Raw genomic sequence first — 15,661 nt, forward strand, 5'->3', positions numbered from 1 at the left:
TTATTTCTGATAAAATAACGTATGACGTAGTTCTATGTCTCAACCATTCAGAAAGCTGCAAGAAATTACATATGCACTGAACTATTTCTAATTTCCACGTAGATTATAACCGACATCTTGTCAGATGCAATTAAATGGATGGAAATAAAATGCCCAATCACAATGCGTAATGACGCACAATGGCTGATCTTGTCCAACCATTTCTTTTTTATTTCGGCCATGGTCCGAGGTTGTGAGGCTACAGCATTTACGGCGTATGCAACCTTTTGCCACTCAAGTGCCTTTTTGGCATTAATGCCCACACTGTGCCCTCCAAACAACATTTTTCTCCTCTTTTCCACCTCGCCAACGATAACTTCTACTTCACATTGAGTGAAGTTACGTTTTTTTGATTTTCTCTCTGTGTTTGCCATGATTTCGCAATCGATGAATATTAACTTGTGGGCGTTTCACGGACTATTTATGGGCAACTATGGGCGTGACATGAAGCCGCAAAAGCTGCGCTACATTTAGAATTAAATGTAATTAAATTCTACATTTAGAATTAAATGCGCTACATTTAGATTGTGATTTATTAAGGGAAAACTGCGTAGGATGTGAGTGCGCATGGTTTTATAAATCCGAATATTTCTGTGCATACGCACGTCCTACGTTTCATCCGTACGCCACTTCTGACGCAAATCCTACGCAAAGTTTTATAAATGAGGCCCCAGATCCTCTAAGTCCTGCAAGTTGCGAGGAGGGGTCTCCATGGATCAGATTTGTTCAAATGTCTGTTCCCCAGGTAAACTATGCACATGTACCCGGCCATCCACCTGATCTTAAAAAAACGTGATTCATCAGACCAAACAACCTTCTTCCATTGTCCAGTTCTGATGCTCAGGGTCTACAGCATATCAGTTGGCCCCTACCCTCGAATAAAAATGTCACAGGCAGTTAGTCAGTACATTTTAAATTGTGCTCATGCGTAAATTCAAATGGCATAACTTTAGAAACATTTCGTCCTTGTTTTTCTAGAGGAAAAGCCCTTGATAACCCCTACTATTCTCTGTATGAATGTACAACAGGATCTATCAACTAAAACAATAGTGACATTGACTGAAGTAAATACAATTTTAAAGTCTTATCACATTTGAAAAAGTCGAGGCGAATGTTCATTCGTCAAATTAACCGACAACAGCTGAGTGAGAGCAAAGCATTTTAGTCACGCCAAAGACTATATAAGAGACTTTGATCGCACAAACACAATACTCACAGAGGCAGCTTCAGTGGAAGACAGTGACCAGATATAAAGTTCACCAGTTTTCCTTCCTTGCACCACTTATGCTATAGGTACTAACCATGCATGTGGGGAATACCCCACAAGACTTGCCATTTTGGAAATGATCTGACCTAGTCATCTTTGTCCCTGGTCAAAGTCACTCTCTTCGCTTGCCCATTTTTCCTGCTTCCAACACATGAAATTCAAAAACTGACTGTTCACTTGTCTTATCCCACACCTTGACAGATGTAATTGTAACGATAATCAATGTTATTCACTTTACCTTTCAGTGGTTTTAATGTGGCTGATCAGTGTATGTCTTGCATATCGACAGTTACATGTTCTTTGCATATGCTCATTTTGTCTTTGTGCTGTAGGTCAACTACTGTAGTTGTTTCACACGAAGACCATTTCCTTATGCGTATTGTGTGCAGCATTATCCCCTAAACTAATACCCTTTCTTGGAAGCTGAGAATTCTCTAGAATGTCGCTGTATAGTGTGGCATTACAATATTTATTCCCTGTAATTGTGTGTATTAGTATAATCCGTCAATTAGAATGTATTTACCACATTTGTTTAACCATGTAGTAGTATATCCGGTAAGTTGCTTAAAATACTTGAGAAACTATTTTCATCAAAGGGAGTGGGAAATTAAACGGAACATGGACAGGTAGATGATTTCTGTGTAAAGATATGTCACAGCATGAAACCCGTTTGAATAATAGCGTAGTGCTCCCTCCCATCTGGTTATAAAGGCTCTGGTCTGTTTTACTTATGGTTAATCAAAGGTTATTGCTGCCTTGCAAACATCACTATGGAAAAGCAGCAGAATCATGAATTCAGGTAATCGGTTTTTGTTTTTCATTTATCAAACTTATATTAAATTAATTTAGGTCTCCACAAACATTTAATTATGCAGCTAAATGCTTATTTTCTAATTTAACATTTTTAATATTGCACTTTCTCCCAAATTGATTTCTTTATAAAGAACAATTATTTACCTATTCCTGGCATATATTCCTTCAATCTCTCTAGCACGATAAATACCAAAAAAATTTGTACATCTTTTACATTTCTCGTTCAAGTGAACTTTCAATTTTCCATTAAGCTATTCCCTTTTTTTCCTCCCAACAGGCGACCTTGGGATTCGTGCAGAGAAGTGCCGATCATTCAAGATGAGCAGATACCAAAGAAACGAGTGCGGTGTTTGAAATGGTTCTCGTGTGCCATTGTTGGCATACTTGTCTTTGCCCTTGCGCTGCTGAGTAAAGTGAGCTGCTTTATTAATCATTGGCTAATCATTTTTGGATGATAGGATAACAATTAACTTGTCTATATTACACAAAAGGCTCGGTTTGACTGAAACTATTTTTTTTTTCTTTACAGACATCGTTTTTGCTTTTGATAACATTTGGGAACAATAACACTGAGATTATATGTTCAGAAAAGAAGCCTGCCGCCCTACTTGGCATTGGCTTTGTTCTGGTTGGGCCGAGTGTTCTCCTTTTGATAAAAAGCACATGGAAGTTCATTTTCAAGAGCGCAGCCATGCCCTCTAAAAAAACTGTTTTTTGGGTAAGCAAACAGAGTTTTTGTTAAACAGATGTATAGTAGCAGAGAAACTTATTGTTCTGGCAGTAACCTTTCTGACTTTGCTTTGATCTTTGCTCTAGGTCCTGTGTGTTGAGTTCCTGGTAGCATTGGGAGCTGCAATTCTAACAATAGTAGCCATGCCACACTTTGACATTGTCACTAATGTGATGATCCTAAACAGTGTGAGCATCCTGTCAGCAGTGTTCCAGGTAGTCGCTGAGTGCCTAGCCAAAGAGAGGAAGCGGATTATAATGCTCCCCGTATGCTCCATTTTCTTAATCGTCCTGGGTTATGTGCTTTTTGCAGTCAGTTATCTGGCAATCGAACGTTCCCCTCAGATGAGTATATCAATTGGCCTTGCCATCGTGGGGACCATCTGTGTTTCTGTGAACTGGTGGGAAAACTACAGCACGCTATTCTCCATCTCATTTCTAGAGGACATTTCCAAAGACATCGCTCAGTCCCGTAATGTGGTGTGCATCATCTCCAGTTTGATGAGAATCCTGATTACTTCAGTTGTGGTTGGAGCTTACGTTCCTCTGTCTGGTCAGAACTGGAAATCGGTCACATCCGTCTTCGAAACAGTCGTTATTTCAATGGTGGCGCTCCAGATAGTATCCTCTGCGCTGTGCAGCTGGTTTGTAGTTGTGGCTTGCAAGATGCACTCCCTGCACTGCAGCTTCGCTTTGCCCATATACATGGCCCAGGTTGCAGTTTTGGCAGTGTTTTTGATTCCACTTGCATTTAAACTCCCAGAGTCTAATCAAACTTCTACTTGTATTGAGAACGATCAGTCGAAATCCAGCGGTGCATTGTTGCGATTGATGTTGACTGATGCTACAAAAACTCTACGTGCCAGGGACATTGTGGAAACAATGAGTACAGGAGGACTGGCGTGTTTCATCGGCTCTGCTCTGAGCTGGTGGTTGGGACTCATGCTCAGTACATTTTACATCTGGTTCCTGAAGATCCACAGAATAGTAAGAACCCAAGATCTGTTCGTGCGACGCATGTATGAAGGAGTGTTTCTGGAACAGTCCATGTTGCTGAACACCCGTTTTGAAATCAGAAAGAGAATCAAGGAGAAACGGTGGTAAGTGTTTCAACTTTCTAAGTATGGTTGCATATTGTTAATATCAGCCAATATTATATATTTTTAAATGATCTGTATCGATGTTGAATATTTAATGGTGCATTCTCATTGTTTTTTACATTTATATTATCTGACTCTTACTTCATGTCCATCTATAAAAATACTAATAATTTAATAACACTGTTAAATGCAAAGTAATTAAATACCCATTTTCATACTGTAATGTTGTGATGCATAGTCACTTGTGTCATTAAAACAATTATGTTTCTTTTTAGTGCTTTATTTTTAATATATTTAGACAAATTAGACAAACTTATCTTAATAAGTTAATAACTTATCTTATAGCATTTTACACAGTAAATGTGTTCCCATTAAAATTTACAAATGGTGTAATTTACAAATGAATGTGAAGACATCAGTGAGATTAAAAGGAGAGCAAGTGGAGTTTTGCTAACGTCTCTGGCTCAATTCTTCTCAAATGTTTCGTCTGACAAAAATACTTTCATTTTACGTGTATCCCCTCTATAGTTTTAAAAGAGTTTCAGCATCTAGCCTACACTCGCCCAAATACCAAAGTTTGCAATAAAACTTGAATTGTAAAAAAAAGTAAACCTGTAATTCGAGTAAACCCGAATAAAAAAATAATTTTAATATAAACTCAAACATGTCTTATCACATTCTTCCAAAATATCACGGCTATGCCATCCACTGTAATTTTGTAGCTTTGTATGTCAACTAACAATTGATTCACTCGCTTACATGATATGTATCTGAGAGCAACCTCTGAGCAATTACAATTTTCCTTTGGATTTCTTAATATGTGTTCCTCAGCGCAAAAGAAACCATCAGAGTGTTTCTGTGTGCAACGATGTGGCATGAGACCTACGATGAAATGATGAAGATAATCATCTCTATGTTCAGGTAAACATACGCTTAGCTACTCATTCAGTCTCAATTGAATTGTACTTGTAATTGAATACTATTTCTTTTACTACCAGACTCGATAAATACAGGCCCAAGACCGACAACCCCAGCGACGTCGAGTTTGAATTCCATATTTATTTTGATGACGCTTTCATGGATGTTGATAATGGAAGGCAGCGGCATGCAAATGAATACGCTGAAACTCTTGTGGATGTAATTAAAGAAGTTTACACGTAAGAATCCTCTTTATTTTTACCTGTTTATGGTTACTGAGAATTTATGGGAAAAACTAATCTAATAATACTTCACATACATTAGCATTTTTAGTGAGGAGGATCCATGTATATTCAAGCAGACACCACCACTACCATGGCAGAAGATCATAAACACCCCCTATGGAGGTCGTCTGGAATACACCCTTCCTCAAGGCAATGTGATGATGGTTCACATCAAAGACAAGCAACTTATTCGTCACAAAAAAAGATGGTCTCAGGTAAGGATCATGCAGCTAAACACAGGTGCAGATGTTTTGCGGCCAGAACTTCACTAATCATCTGTGTTTGCAGATAATGTACTTGTATTACATTTTTGGTTGGAGACTAAACAGACAGTACTTCAAAAAGTTTGAGGCAGGAGAAGGACTGGATGACCTTAAGGAGAGACTGAAGGTTAGATGCTTAACTTTAAAATTCACCACTAGTATTTCTAGAATACAATATCAGCTAGACTCTGAATGTTTTTAATGCTCATTAGAGAGAGAAGGAGAACACCTATATCTTGGCCCTGGATGGAGATACTGATTTCCAGCCGTCCGCAGTCATGCTGTTAATTGACAGACTGAAACTCTACCCAGAGGTTGGGGCTGCATGTGGCAGGATTCATCCTACAGGCACAGGTTGGATATATATATTAAGTATAAACCATTGTTATCAGGTCATTTTATTGTTTTTGATTCATTACTGTAAAATTTTCTAAATATCTAGAATACTCTACCATTCAAAAGTTTTGGTTCAGTAATTAATAAGTAAATAATAAGTCGAAATTTCGACTTTATTCTGTTTATAAGAATAATTGTATTTTATAATAATATTTCGAGAATAGAATAAAGTAATCTCGAAATGCTAGGAAAAAATTGTTTTACAGATTTTTTTTCCCAGCACTGATAATAATGTTATATTATTATGGAATCTGAATAATGTTTCTTGAGCTGAAAATATTTTTGAAGGATCATGTGACTGAAGACTAATGGTGCGTTCACACCGGACGCGAATAGCGCGTCAGACGAGAGTGATTTCAATGTTAAGTCAATGCAAAGACGCGTTACGCGCGTAAAAAAATCCTGCTGCACGAATGAGGCGTAGAGTGCGACTCGGTAGACGCGAATGCGCCTCATTCGCGCATCAAGTTCGCGCGAATGGCGCGAATTGAGCGTCTGGCGCGTTATGCGCAAATGATTTTATTGTGCTTTTTGTGCATTCACGCGTTTGACGCGAATTCGCGTTTGCCGCCCGAGTTGAAAATGCGGTTGAATGGCGTGCCTGACGTTGATTCAACGTTAAATCGATGAGCAAAACGATGTCGTTTCGATGTCACGTCAACGTCGTTTCCACGTTGATTCAATGTCAGTTTGCTATCTGGGAAGCTACATTTCTGAATGAGATGAAATAAAACTCACATAATTAAATAAGTCGTTTGACCTACGTTATAACGAGTCATTAATGCATTTTAAATTATATGTTTCATATAATAGAACCGAAGCTATAGATTGTGGATTTAAACATTGACTAGCCGAGGTAAGGCTGTTCCAGGCGGGTTACATGAGCGCTGAGCGTCCGGTGATCACCTGGATCTCACAACTCTGAAACGTCAGAAACATTTTTTTAAAATAGGTGCTATCTTTATAAATAAACCACAGAATTGAGCTTTAAACAACTACATTCTCGATACAACTCTTAAAACTACATTTCGTGACACAATAACAGTAGTATTTTTAAATTTCGCGGCCTTTCTTGCAAACAGAACCGCCTAGCACTTGCCTCTCCAAGAAGAAGCGGATTTCGCCTTGGACACGCGTCAATTTCGCTCCAAACGCTTGCTTTTTACGCGCGTCCATTTCACTTTCAAAATGTTCAAGCGTCAAACTAGACGCGGCAGGCGCGAATTTGACGCTCTATTCGCGTCCGGTGTGAACGCACAGTAATGATGCTGAAAATTTAGCTTTGCCATCACAGGAAATACAACTGCAAAATATATTAATAAAATATTTATTTTAAATTGTAATATTTCACATCAGCTGTTAACTTTAAGGAGTACACAACAACTATGGACTATATTTAGCAAATATGCATTGACTAAAAGCCACATATAACTCTAATATGACTGTTTTTACTGTATTTTTGATCAAATAAATGCAACATTGGTGAGCATAAGAGACTTCTTTCAAAAACATTTAAAAAATCTTCCTGGAACCCAAACTTTTAAACAACAGTGCACATTCTAGACTGGTTTTAAAAGTATGAGGGAGAGGAAGTGTGAAGAATAATTAACCAGATAAAACTACTACTAATAAAATAAATTAGAAAAAAAGCATTCAAAGAGAATCATAATAAATAAATTACAATTTTAAAATTAAATCATGATAACAACCAAATATGTCTGAGCTGTACGTATGTATCGTCTGTAGGGATATTATTGAAGCCAGTTATGATACCTATCGTTGGTATTTTCCACCAAATTCATCTGTCATTTGGTAGAAACTAGTCGCAAATATAGACATGCACTGACTACTTGTGTATATTATAGATTATAAAGGTGATAAACTGACTAATAAGATATTATGCTTAAAGGGCCCATGGTGTGGTATCAGAAGTTTGAATATGCGGTAGGCCACTGGCTGCAAAAGACTGCAGAGCACGTGTTCGGCTGTGTACTGTGCAGCCCTGGATGTTTCAGTCTTTTCAGAGGAGCCGCACTCATGGATGACAACATCATGAAGAGGTATACAACTAAAGCAAGTGAAGCCAGCCACTGCGTCCAGTATGATCAAGGTAATGTCTATGAAGTTAACCACATGACTAATAATATAAATTCAGCCTTGACTAAACAAATTCCCCTTCTTTTCGGTGAAACGTCAGGCGAGGACCGCTGGTTATGTACTCTGCTTCTGCAGCAGGGGTGGAGGGTTGAGTACAATGCAGCTTCTGATGCCTACACCAATGCGCCTCAGGATTTTAAAGAGTTCTACAACCAGCGCAGACGCTGGGGACCTTCTACCATGGCCAACACCATCGACCTCTTGGGCTCAGGAGGACTGACCTCTCAGAGGAACAGCTCTATCTCAAAACTTTACATCTTGTACCAGATTATTAGCATGGCAGCTTCCATCTTGGGCCCTGCCACTATCTGTCTCATGATATCAGGTAAGGTTTTGCTTGCATAGAAAATTTGACAGTAATTTATTTGCATTCGATTCATTGTGCTGTTTTATAGTGCTTTTAAAGGGCTATTAATGTGCTTTCTTTATCTTGCAGGAAGCTTTGTGTTCATTTTGGAAATGCCTGAAAATATTGCTCTTGCTTTGGCCATAGTGCCCCCTACTGTCTATCTCATCTTATGCTTCAAACTGACATCTGACATGCAGATTAAAATCGCTGCAATTATGAGTGTGTTCTACGCATTTCTCATGGCGGGAACAGTTCTCTGCATCATAGGTAACGGCTGTGTCTTTTTTCATGCGTAAAAATACTATTTAGAACATCAATATTTTTAGACTGCACATGCTTTATTTCCTCATCTCTACTCTCATAGGGGATTTAGTGAGGCAAAAAACTTTTCTGACCCCCAGTGGTCTGTTCCTCATCGGCATGGTGGTGTTGTACATCATTACGGCAGCTTTACACCCTCAGGAGTTCTCACTGGTCATCTATGGGTTGTTATACTTCCTCTGCATTCCCAGCGGGTATTTGCTCTTGGCCATTTACTCTATCGTCAACATGAACAATGTCACGTGGGGCACTCGTGAAACCGGCGGCCAGGCTAAGACTACAGCAGTCGATACCATCAAGAAGAAGGTCATGAATGCCACATGTTGCAAATGTCCATGTTTGGAATCTGAAGAAGATTCGAGCAAGGAGATACTACCTGCAGAAACCATAACCGAAACTGAAGAGCCACATATTCCTTTGGAAACACAAGGGTAAAAACAAAAACAAACTAATAGCACAAATTCACATGGTTTCATCCCATTTCTATCCACCTGTGTAGAATTTTTAACTATTTTTATATAGATTTTAAATAAATAAATTACATTCAGATTACAGTGGATGTTTTTAATACTATCACTAATAATAATACTCTATTCCTAAAATGTAGGGCAGAGGAGTTCCCACTCAATGCTCATCAAAGTAAGTATGACTTCCATACTTAATATCCTAATATTCTAGCTGTTGACTTGTTGAATTAGATTACGATTAAAATGGTTAATTGTTTAATTCCAAAAGCTTGGATTGAACGTCTGCAGATGAAATCTTATGACTTTCCCTTGCATGAATCTGCACTTCCAATGGTAAGACGAATTGGAAGAAATAAATTATATTATATTTGTTTATAATTTATTTTTGCAAAATAATTATGTTTTTTTATTATTCTGCCATAATACATGGCTACATTTGAATGACTTTCAATGGAGAAACTCTCTTTTTGCAGCGTTTTTTTTTTTTTTTGCCAAACTTTGTGCCCTTGGTTGCTGCAGATATGTCAGGTGCTGCTGGTGCATAGTGCATACACATAATATAAATTTACTGTTTCAACACATGCAGGATGAAAACGAGTTCTGGAGAGAATTGCAAAAAAAATATCTAGAACCTCTTAAAGAGAATAAAGAACAACAGGAAAAAATGGCTAATGAACTGAGAGAACTTCGAAATAAGGTGAGCCTCATAAGCTTGTCAATATGCAAAAATGACTTTCTATGTGGTTTTGTTTTGTCTAAATGTTCTGTAACAGTAAAGTTTTGTCTTCATTCTGTTTTGCTGTTCTCTTTCTTATAGGTTGCATTTGCCTTTTTCTTCTGTAATGCACTTTGGCTAGTGACAACTTTCTTCCTTGAGACAATTGGTGACTCAGTCTCCATAAAGATCCCAAAAATTTTTCCTAATGGGACTCGATCCAAAACAGAAGTGTTTTCCATTGATCCAATTGGACTGATGTTTCTACTGAGCTTCGCATTATTGCTGATAGTGCAATTTATTGCAATGCTATACCACAGGTAACTAAACATTCACAAAAGATCAAAATCACTATCATTGATTCTTCTATATGGTTAAATATTGCCAGACCTTTTTGTTTTAGTGTTTCATTAAATCACAAAGTGGAGATCATATAATACATTATATATAAAACCAGTCTAAAGTCTGAAGATAAATCATTCTGTTTTATTCCTATTTTTAGTAATGGTGTATAATGTTCTTTTGTTTCAGAATCTACACGTTAATCCATTTTGTGGCGTATGCTGATACAGAAATGAAAGCTTGTAGAAAGCAGTCACATCAGGTGAGCAAATGGATCACACACTAAATTGCTATTTAAATGTTTTTTATTTGTATTATTAACGATATCCACGTTTCAATAGGTTGCACAGCTCCAGGACTCAAACCCTCAGTATAAGATGTATGAGCCAGATACAGCCTTATGTTTTCATAACCCCTCTGTTTTGAGAAGAGCTGTGACTTCAGTATAATGATGTGTATTGAATTCTAAAGGTTTATTGTCCTATAGATACTAATGTAGCACTAATAGCATTTTCTGAATTATTTAAGGAGAATTTCAAATTTAAAGAGTAAAAAAATATGTCTGTTAATTATGATTTGTTGATTGATGATTAATGATTGAGTTAATTACATGATATGCCAACTAATAATCAGATTAATCACAATCAATCACCGATACCAGGTAGTTTTTGCTACTAAATTTCTGCCTACTAAAGCTGAGGATAGATATAAACATTACTTGAAGTGACCTTTTAAGGTGATTATGTTACTTGTTAAACAATCCTAAAAAATATTTTAAAATGATTTCTTTGTACATATTTACTGCTTAGTGTGTTTAAATAAAAATGATCTAGTCTCTTTTGTAATCGTCTCTTATTGTAACTCCGGACGTTTTAAGGTTATTGAATAGAAGTTCAGTTTGTGTGCATTCTTATTGTAATGTTTAAATGCCAATTTGACATATAAATGAATTGAAAAGTTATTAGGTTTCCTATACTTACGATATTGATCCTCACAATGTTAGCCAAACACACACACACACACACACACCCAAGTTAAAGTTTATTTAGATTAGTTTATATCAAAAATACTCATGAGAAAGATCTCAGACACTTTCTAATATTTTAACAGTGTTGGGTATAGTTACTTTGGAAAGTAGTTAATTAGGTTACAACGTTACCATCAATTAAAAGTAATCAGTTACGTTACAGCGTTATCTATTCATAAAAGTAACGCGTTAGAGTACTCGTGCGTTACCAAAAATTAAAAGCCGTTTGCAGCGCCTCACACATGCTGCAGCTTGATTGACAGACACGGCCCCCTTTAAATGCACCTAGAAGTCGTGACTCCTGGCAATGAATAACGTCATCCGACTAAATTAACACTGTAAGATAACAATAACAGGAAAGACAGTCATAGGCTATTCCACATAGCGTTTTATTTATTTATTATCACAGAACATATTAATCAAAATTCACACCTTCCCAGCCCGGGTAGTAGAGATGCGCGGATGGGCTATTATTTCAATAAAAAAATCAATAATTATAATGCCGATATTATTTCAGTATAGAAATGCAGACATCCCAAGTCTATCGGAAGTTCCGGGAGTCTCCCGCATATTGATAGCGGCTCACTGATGTCCGCGAATTAGTTAAAATCTCCCGGAATCTAGAGCGAGCGCGCCCGCGAGACAGAGACTGTGCTCCAAACCGCGCGTGCATGGCAGAGAGGGAGAGAGAGCAAGAGACCGCGCGCGTGTGCCTTAATGAAGCTGGAGGGTGGTGGGGTATTGAAGCGCAGAAACACTGTCTTGATCCTGGGGAAATTTTTTTATTCGGGATTTTCCTTTCCTTAAAATAACGGATTACTTTTTTTAAAAAATAACGAAGTTACTGATTACTTAACGCACAAAACTAACGCGTTAAGTTACACATTTCACGAAAAAGGTAATTAGAGTACTCTAACGCGTTACTTTATAACGCGTTACCCACAACACTGTATTTTAATAACAGTACAACGATAAAAATTAGCACCAACTATGTCTATGTAGAGCATTTTGCCTCTAACAATATGAGAGTCACAGTCTTTCTAAACAATTATACAATATTTACATAATAATTTGTGATGTGTAAAATCACATAACATAGCACTATGTTAGAGCTATGATCTATGCATTATTCAGTATTCAGTACTGGTTCTTAGGGGGAAGTTCTGTCATGGAATCGGCATTAGGATAGACCAGGAATCCAGAGAATGTTGTGTAACGTCCCTGGTTGCTGTAAATGGCGTATCCGTCATCCTGCTGACTTTAGGGTAGCCTACAGCCAGACACTGTCTGTGTCCTTTTATCATATCTGTCTGTTATGATTGTGAGACACTTGGCTTTTTATGAGATCTCTCGGCTCGATTTTCTCACTAATGTGTCCAGGCAGATTTTCTCACAATAGCAGTTGAGCAACTTCCTCTTTTAAGTAAGTAGAAACAGTAGATGGCGTTAAACTAGGGGATGAATTTAGCGCTAGTCTCCCGGGAGAAGCACTGAATAGAAACGCGCTTGCCTTTGCCTAGCTGTGGAAAATAACCGGTGAACAGGTGAGTTTCTGTCTTACTGTATCTATAATTACAGTATTTTCCAGACTATAAGTCGCACTTTTTTTTTTTTTCCATAGGTTTGCTGGTCCTGCGACTTATAGTCAGGTGCAACTAATATATCAAAATTAATTCATACTGACTGAGATGAACCAAGAGAAAACATTACCGTCTACAGCCGCGAGAGGGCGCTCTAGTTAGCGGAGTTGTTCAGAAGCGAAACCGAGGAAGAATTCAATGGATTCAGTCAGAGCCCGTCTACGGAGATCCTGGCCACTCCCTAATAAGTCCTATTGTACCGAATTTTTGGTTGTAGTTCCACCAGAGTTCCACTGGGGGCGATTGCCCGAGTGCAAAATGAATGGGAGTCTATGGAGCTAGACGGCTAAATTTGTCTCTTTCACCCGATTGCCGTTGAGAAATCTCAGATTTGATTGTAGGTTTTGCAAGTTCAACATGGGTTATAGGTCGAAAGTTGAATGAACGAGTGCTTATGTCCTTTCGATTTCTTACGGGTTGAGTTGTTGTTGACCATAACACGCTAGCATTCTGCTAATGAACGCTGATTGGTCAGTGAATGACTGATTACGACCAGAGAATACCGCTTGATGGCATCGTGGCATCCGAAGCGGGACCAGAATGTCTTCTAGCAATAACTCTTCTAGCACGTGTGTTTACCTGTGTCAGCTGTGTTGTGTGTTTACCTGTGTCAGCTGTGTTGTGTGTTTACCTGTGTCCGCTGTGTTGTCGATGCCTCGAGAGAAAAGAAAGTGCAGAGCCCGAAAGCACCAAAGCACCATTTTAAAAGACTTTTTAAAGCAAATAAGTGACTCTAAAAAAAAAATCGAACACCCAGCAATGTGCAATTTTTTTGTATCTCCTTTCGAATACAACATTCAAATTACTAGACAAAAAATTATATCCTGAGAAAAGTGGATTTTGAGGGGTATAGCTCCATAGACCTCCATTCATTCTGCACTCGTCCTGTGAGCGCCCTCATGTGGAATCAGAGTGGAACTGCAACCAGTCAGAAGCCGGAAGTGTAGCGAGAGTGAAACTTCTCCCCTAGACATTCTCTGATTCAGTGTTGTGGAATGAGATCGCGGGAGCTTGGTGAACTTGCTTACCGGTAACTTGTTGGACTCGCTGGCTTACGTTAATTTAGCCTATTCAGCCTCCCAGGTATATGTTCTTTATGCTATTGTGTAGGGTTTCCCACAGAAAATGTGTTAGTTAAGGTGTAACTTAACTTTGTGTTAGCCTACGTGGAGCCACCATAAACATCAGCATAAATGCTCCTGATAAATGATTTGTTATTAAAGCATTAACATTCACAAACCACTGTTAACTTAAAGGAACACTCCGACTTTTTGGGACTTTAGCCTATTCAACTTATCCCCCAGAGTTAGATAAATCCATACATACCTTTTTCATCTCCGTGCGTGCTATAAGTCTGTTTGACGCACCCACCGCTAGCCTAGCTTAGCACAAAGACTGGATGTAAATGGTTGCAGCTAGCATACTAATCCAAATAAGTGACAAAATAACGCAAACATTTTCCTATTTACATGTTGTGATTTGTATAGTCACAGAGTGTACAAAAAACTAAGTCATATGAGACACAGACATATTTTAACGGTATAAATACTGGGAACTATATTCTCTGAAGGCGAAGCACTGCTACTTGGGCGGAGTGATAACCGCAGCACCTGAGACGCGCCGTGGTGAGGAGCAGAGAGTTCGTTCAGAGCGCGTCTCAGGTGCGCTGCGGTTATCACTCCGCCCTATATTCAGGGGATATAGTTCCCAGTATTAATACAGTTAAAATATGTCTGTATCTCATGTGACTTTGTTTTTTGTACACTCTGTGACTATACAAATCACAACATGTAAATAGGAAAATGTTTGCGTTATTTTGTCACTTATTTGGATTAGTATGCTAGCTGCAACCATTTACATCCAGTCTTTGTGCTAAGCTAGGCTAGCGGTGGGTGCGTCAAACAGACTTATAGCATGCACGGAGATGAAAAAGGTATGTATGGACTTATCTAACTCTGGGGGATAAGTTGAATAGCCTAAAGTCCCAAAAAGTCGGAGTGTTCCTTTAACATAAAAGCAAGCAGGCTGCTTGCTTGGTTTGCCATGACTGAATGCGCGCAAAGTCCACTCCCTTAATTCCTAAAAAGCTGACATCAGTTCATCGTGATCTCATACATCTGTTATTATCAATGAAGCTGACTGCATAATGAATCTTTCATAATATATTTTATAATCAGAGGATTTGCCAGCATGCAGAATTCAGCACTGAACAAAAAGTCAGTTTTGAGCGGTGAGGGGATTCTATCTTAAATGCTTCTGATTGGCCACTGCGTTCAAGAAATCAACACACATGTCTGTGATTGGCTACATCGCTCAACGCTGCAAACATGTTACAAATAGAAACTCTGGCCTGTAAATCGTTTCTATTTTGTTTTAGTTGTTCTTGATGCTTTTCTGCAACACATGAATAACAATTTATTAGTTTTTATGTTTTATTCATAGATATTATATTTCATCGTTTTATTCTCCCGCACACAGAGTGAGTGCATTAGGCTACCGCCCGCGCTCGGCCATTAAAGGAGAACTCCGGTCAATTTTAACATTGAGCTCAATTTTTAGTAAATTTGGACTAAATTTAGTAATTTTCGGTCGAAGTCCAAAGTAGTCGATTGTCGAGTTCACGCGCGTGATCATAGGTAACTAAACCTATGCGCGTGAACTCGACAATCGACTACTTTGGACTTCGCCCGAAAACAGGAACTAAATGCAGGTATGTGCGCTGGCTGATATAACATCATTTTTATTCATATCTTTCACATCTACTGCAGTCAGATTTACTCGTGTTCACTCTGAAGGAATCACTCAACATGGCTGGGCACTTGTATGACACATCA

The 15,661-nt window shown here is 38.3% G+C and overlaps 1 protein-coding gene across 1 annotated transcript in view; it reads left to right on the forward strand.

Annotated features, from left to right (window-relative positions):
- The first annotated feature begins 2,061 nt into the window (after positions 1–2,061).
- Positions 2,062–15,661, forward strand: part of LOC307002841 (chitin synthase chs-1-like) — a 51,398-nt gene continuing 37,798 nt past the window's right edge. The window contains exons 1-5 of the mRNA XM_079620760.1: positions 2,062–2,105; positions 2,397–2,532; positions 2,649–2,837; positions 2,936–3,948; positions 4,780–4,869. Coding sequence (XP_079476886.1) covers positions 2,077–2,105; positions 2,397–2,532; positions 2,649–2,837; positions 2,936–3,948; positions 4,780–4,869 — 1,457 coding nt within the window. The 5' untranslated portion in view covers positions 2,062–2,076. The remainder of the gene's footprint in view (positions 2,106–2,396; positions 2,533–2,648; positions 2,838–2,935; positions 3,949–4,779; positions 4,870–15,661) is intronic.

This window comes from Phoxinus phoxinus (assembly GCF_949152265.1).
Source record: "Phoxinus phoxinus genome assembly, chromosome: 8".
Lineage (NCBI taxonomy): Eukaryota > Metazoa > Chordata > Actinopteri > Cypriniformes > Leuciscidae > Phoxinus > Phoxinus phoxinus.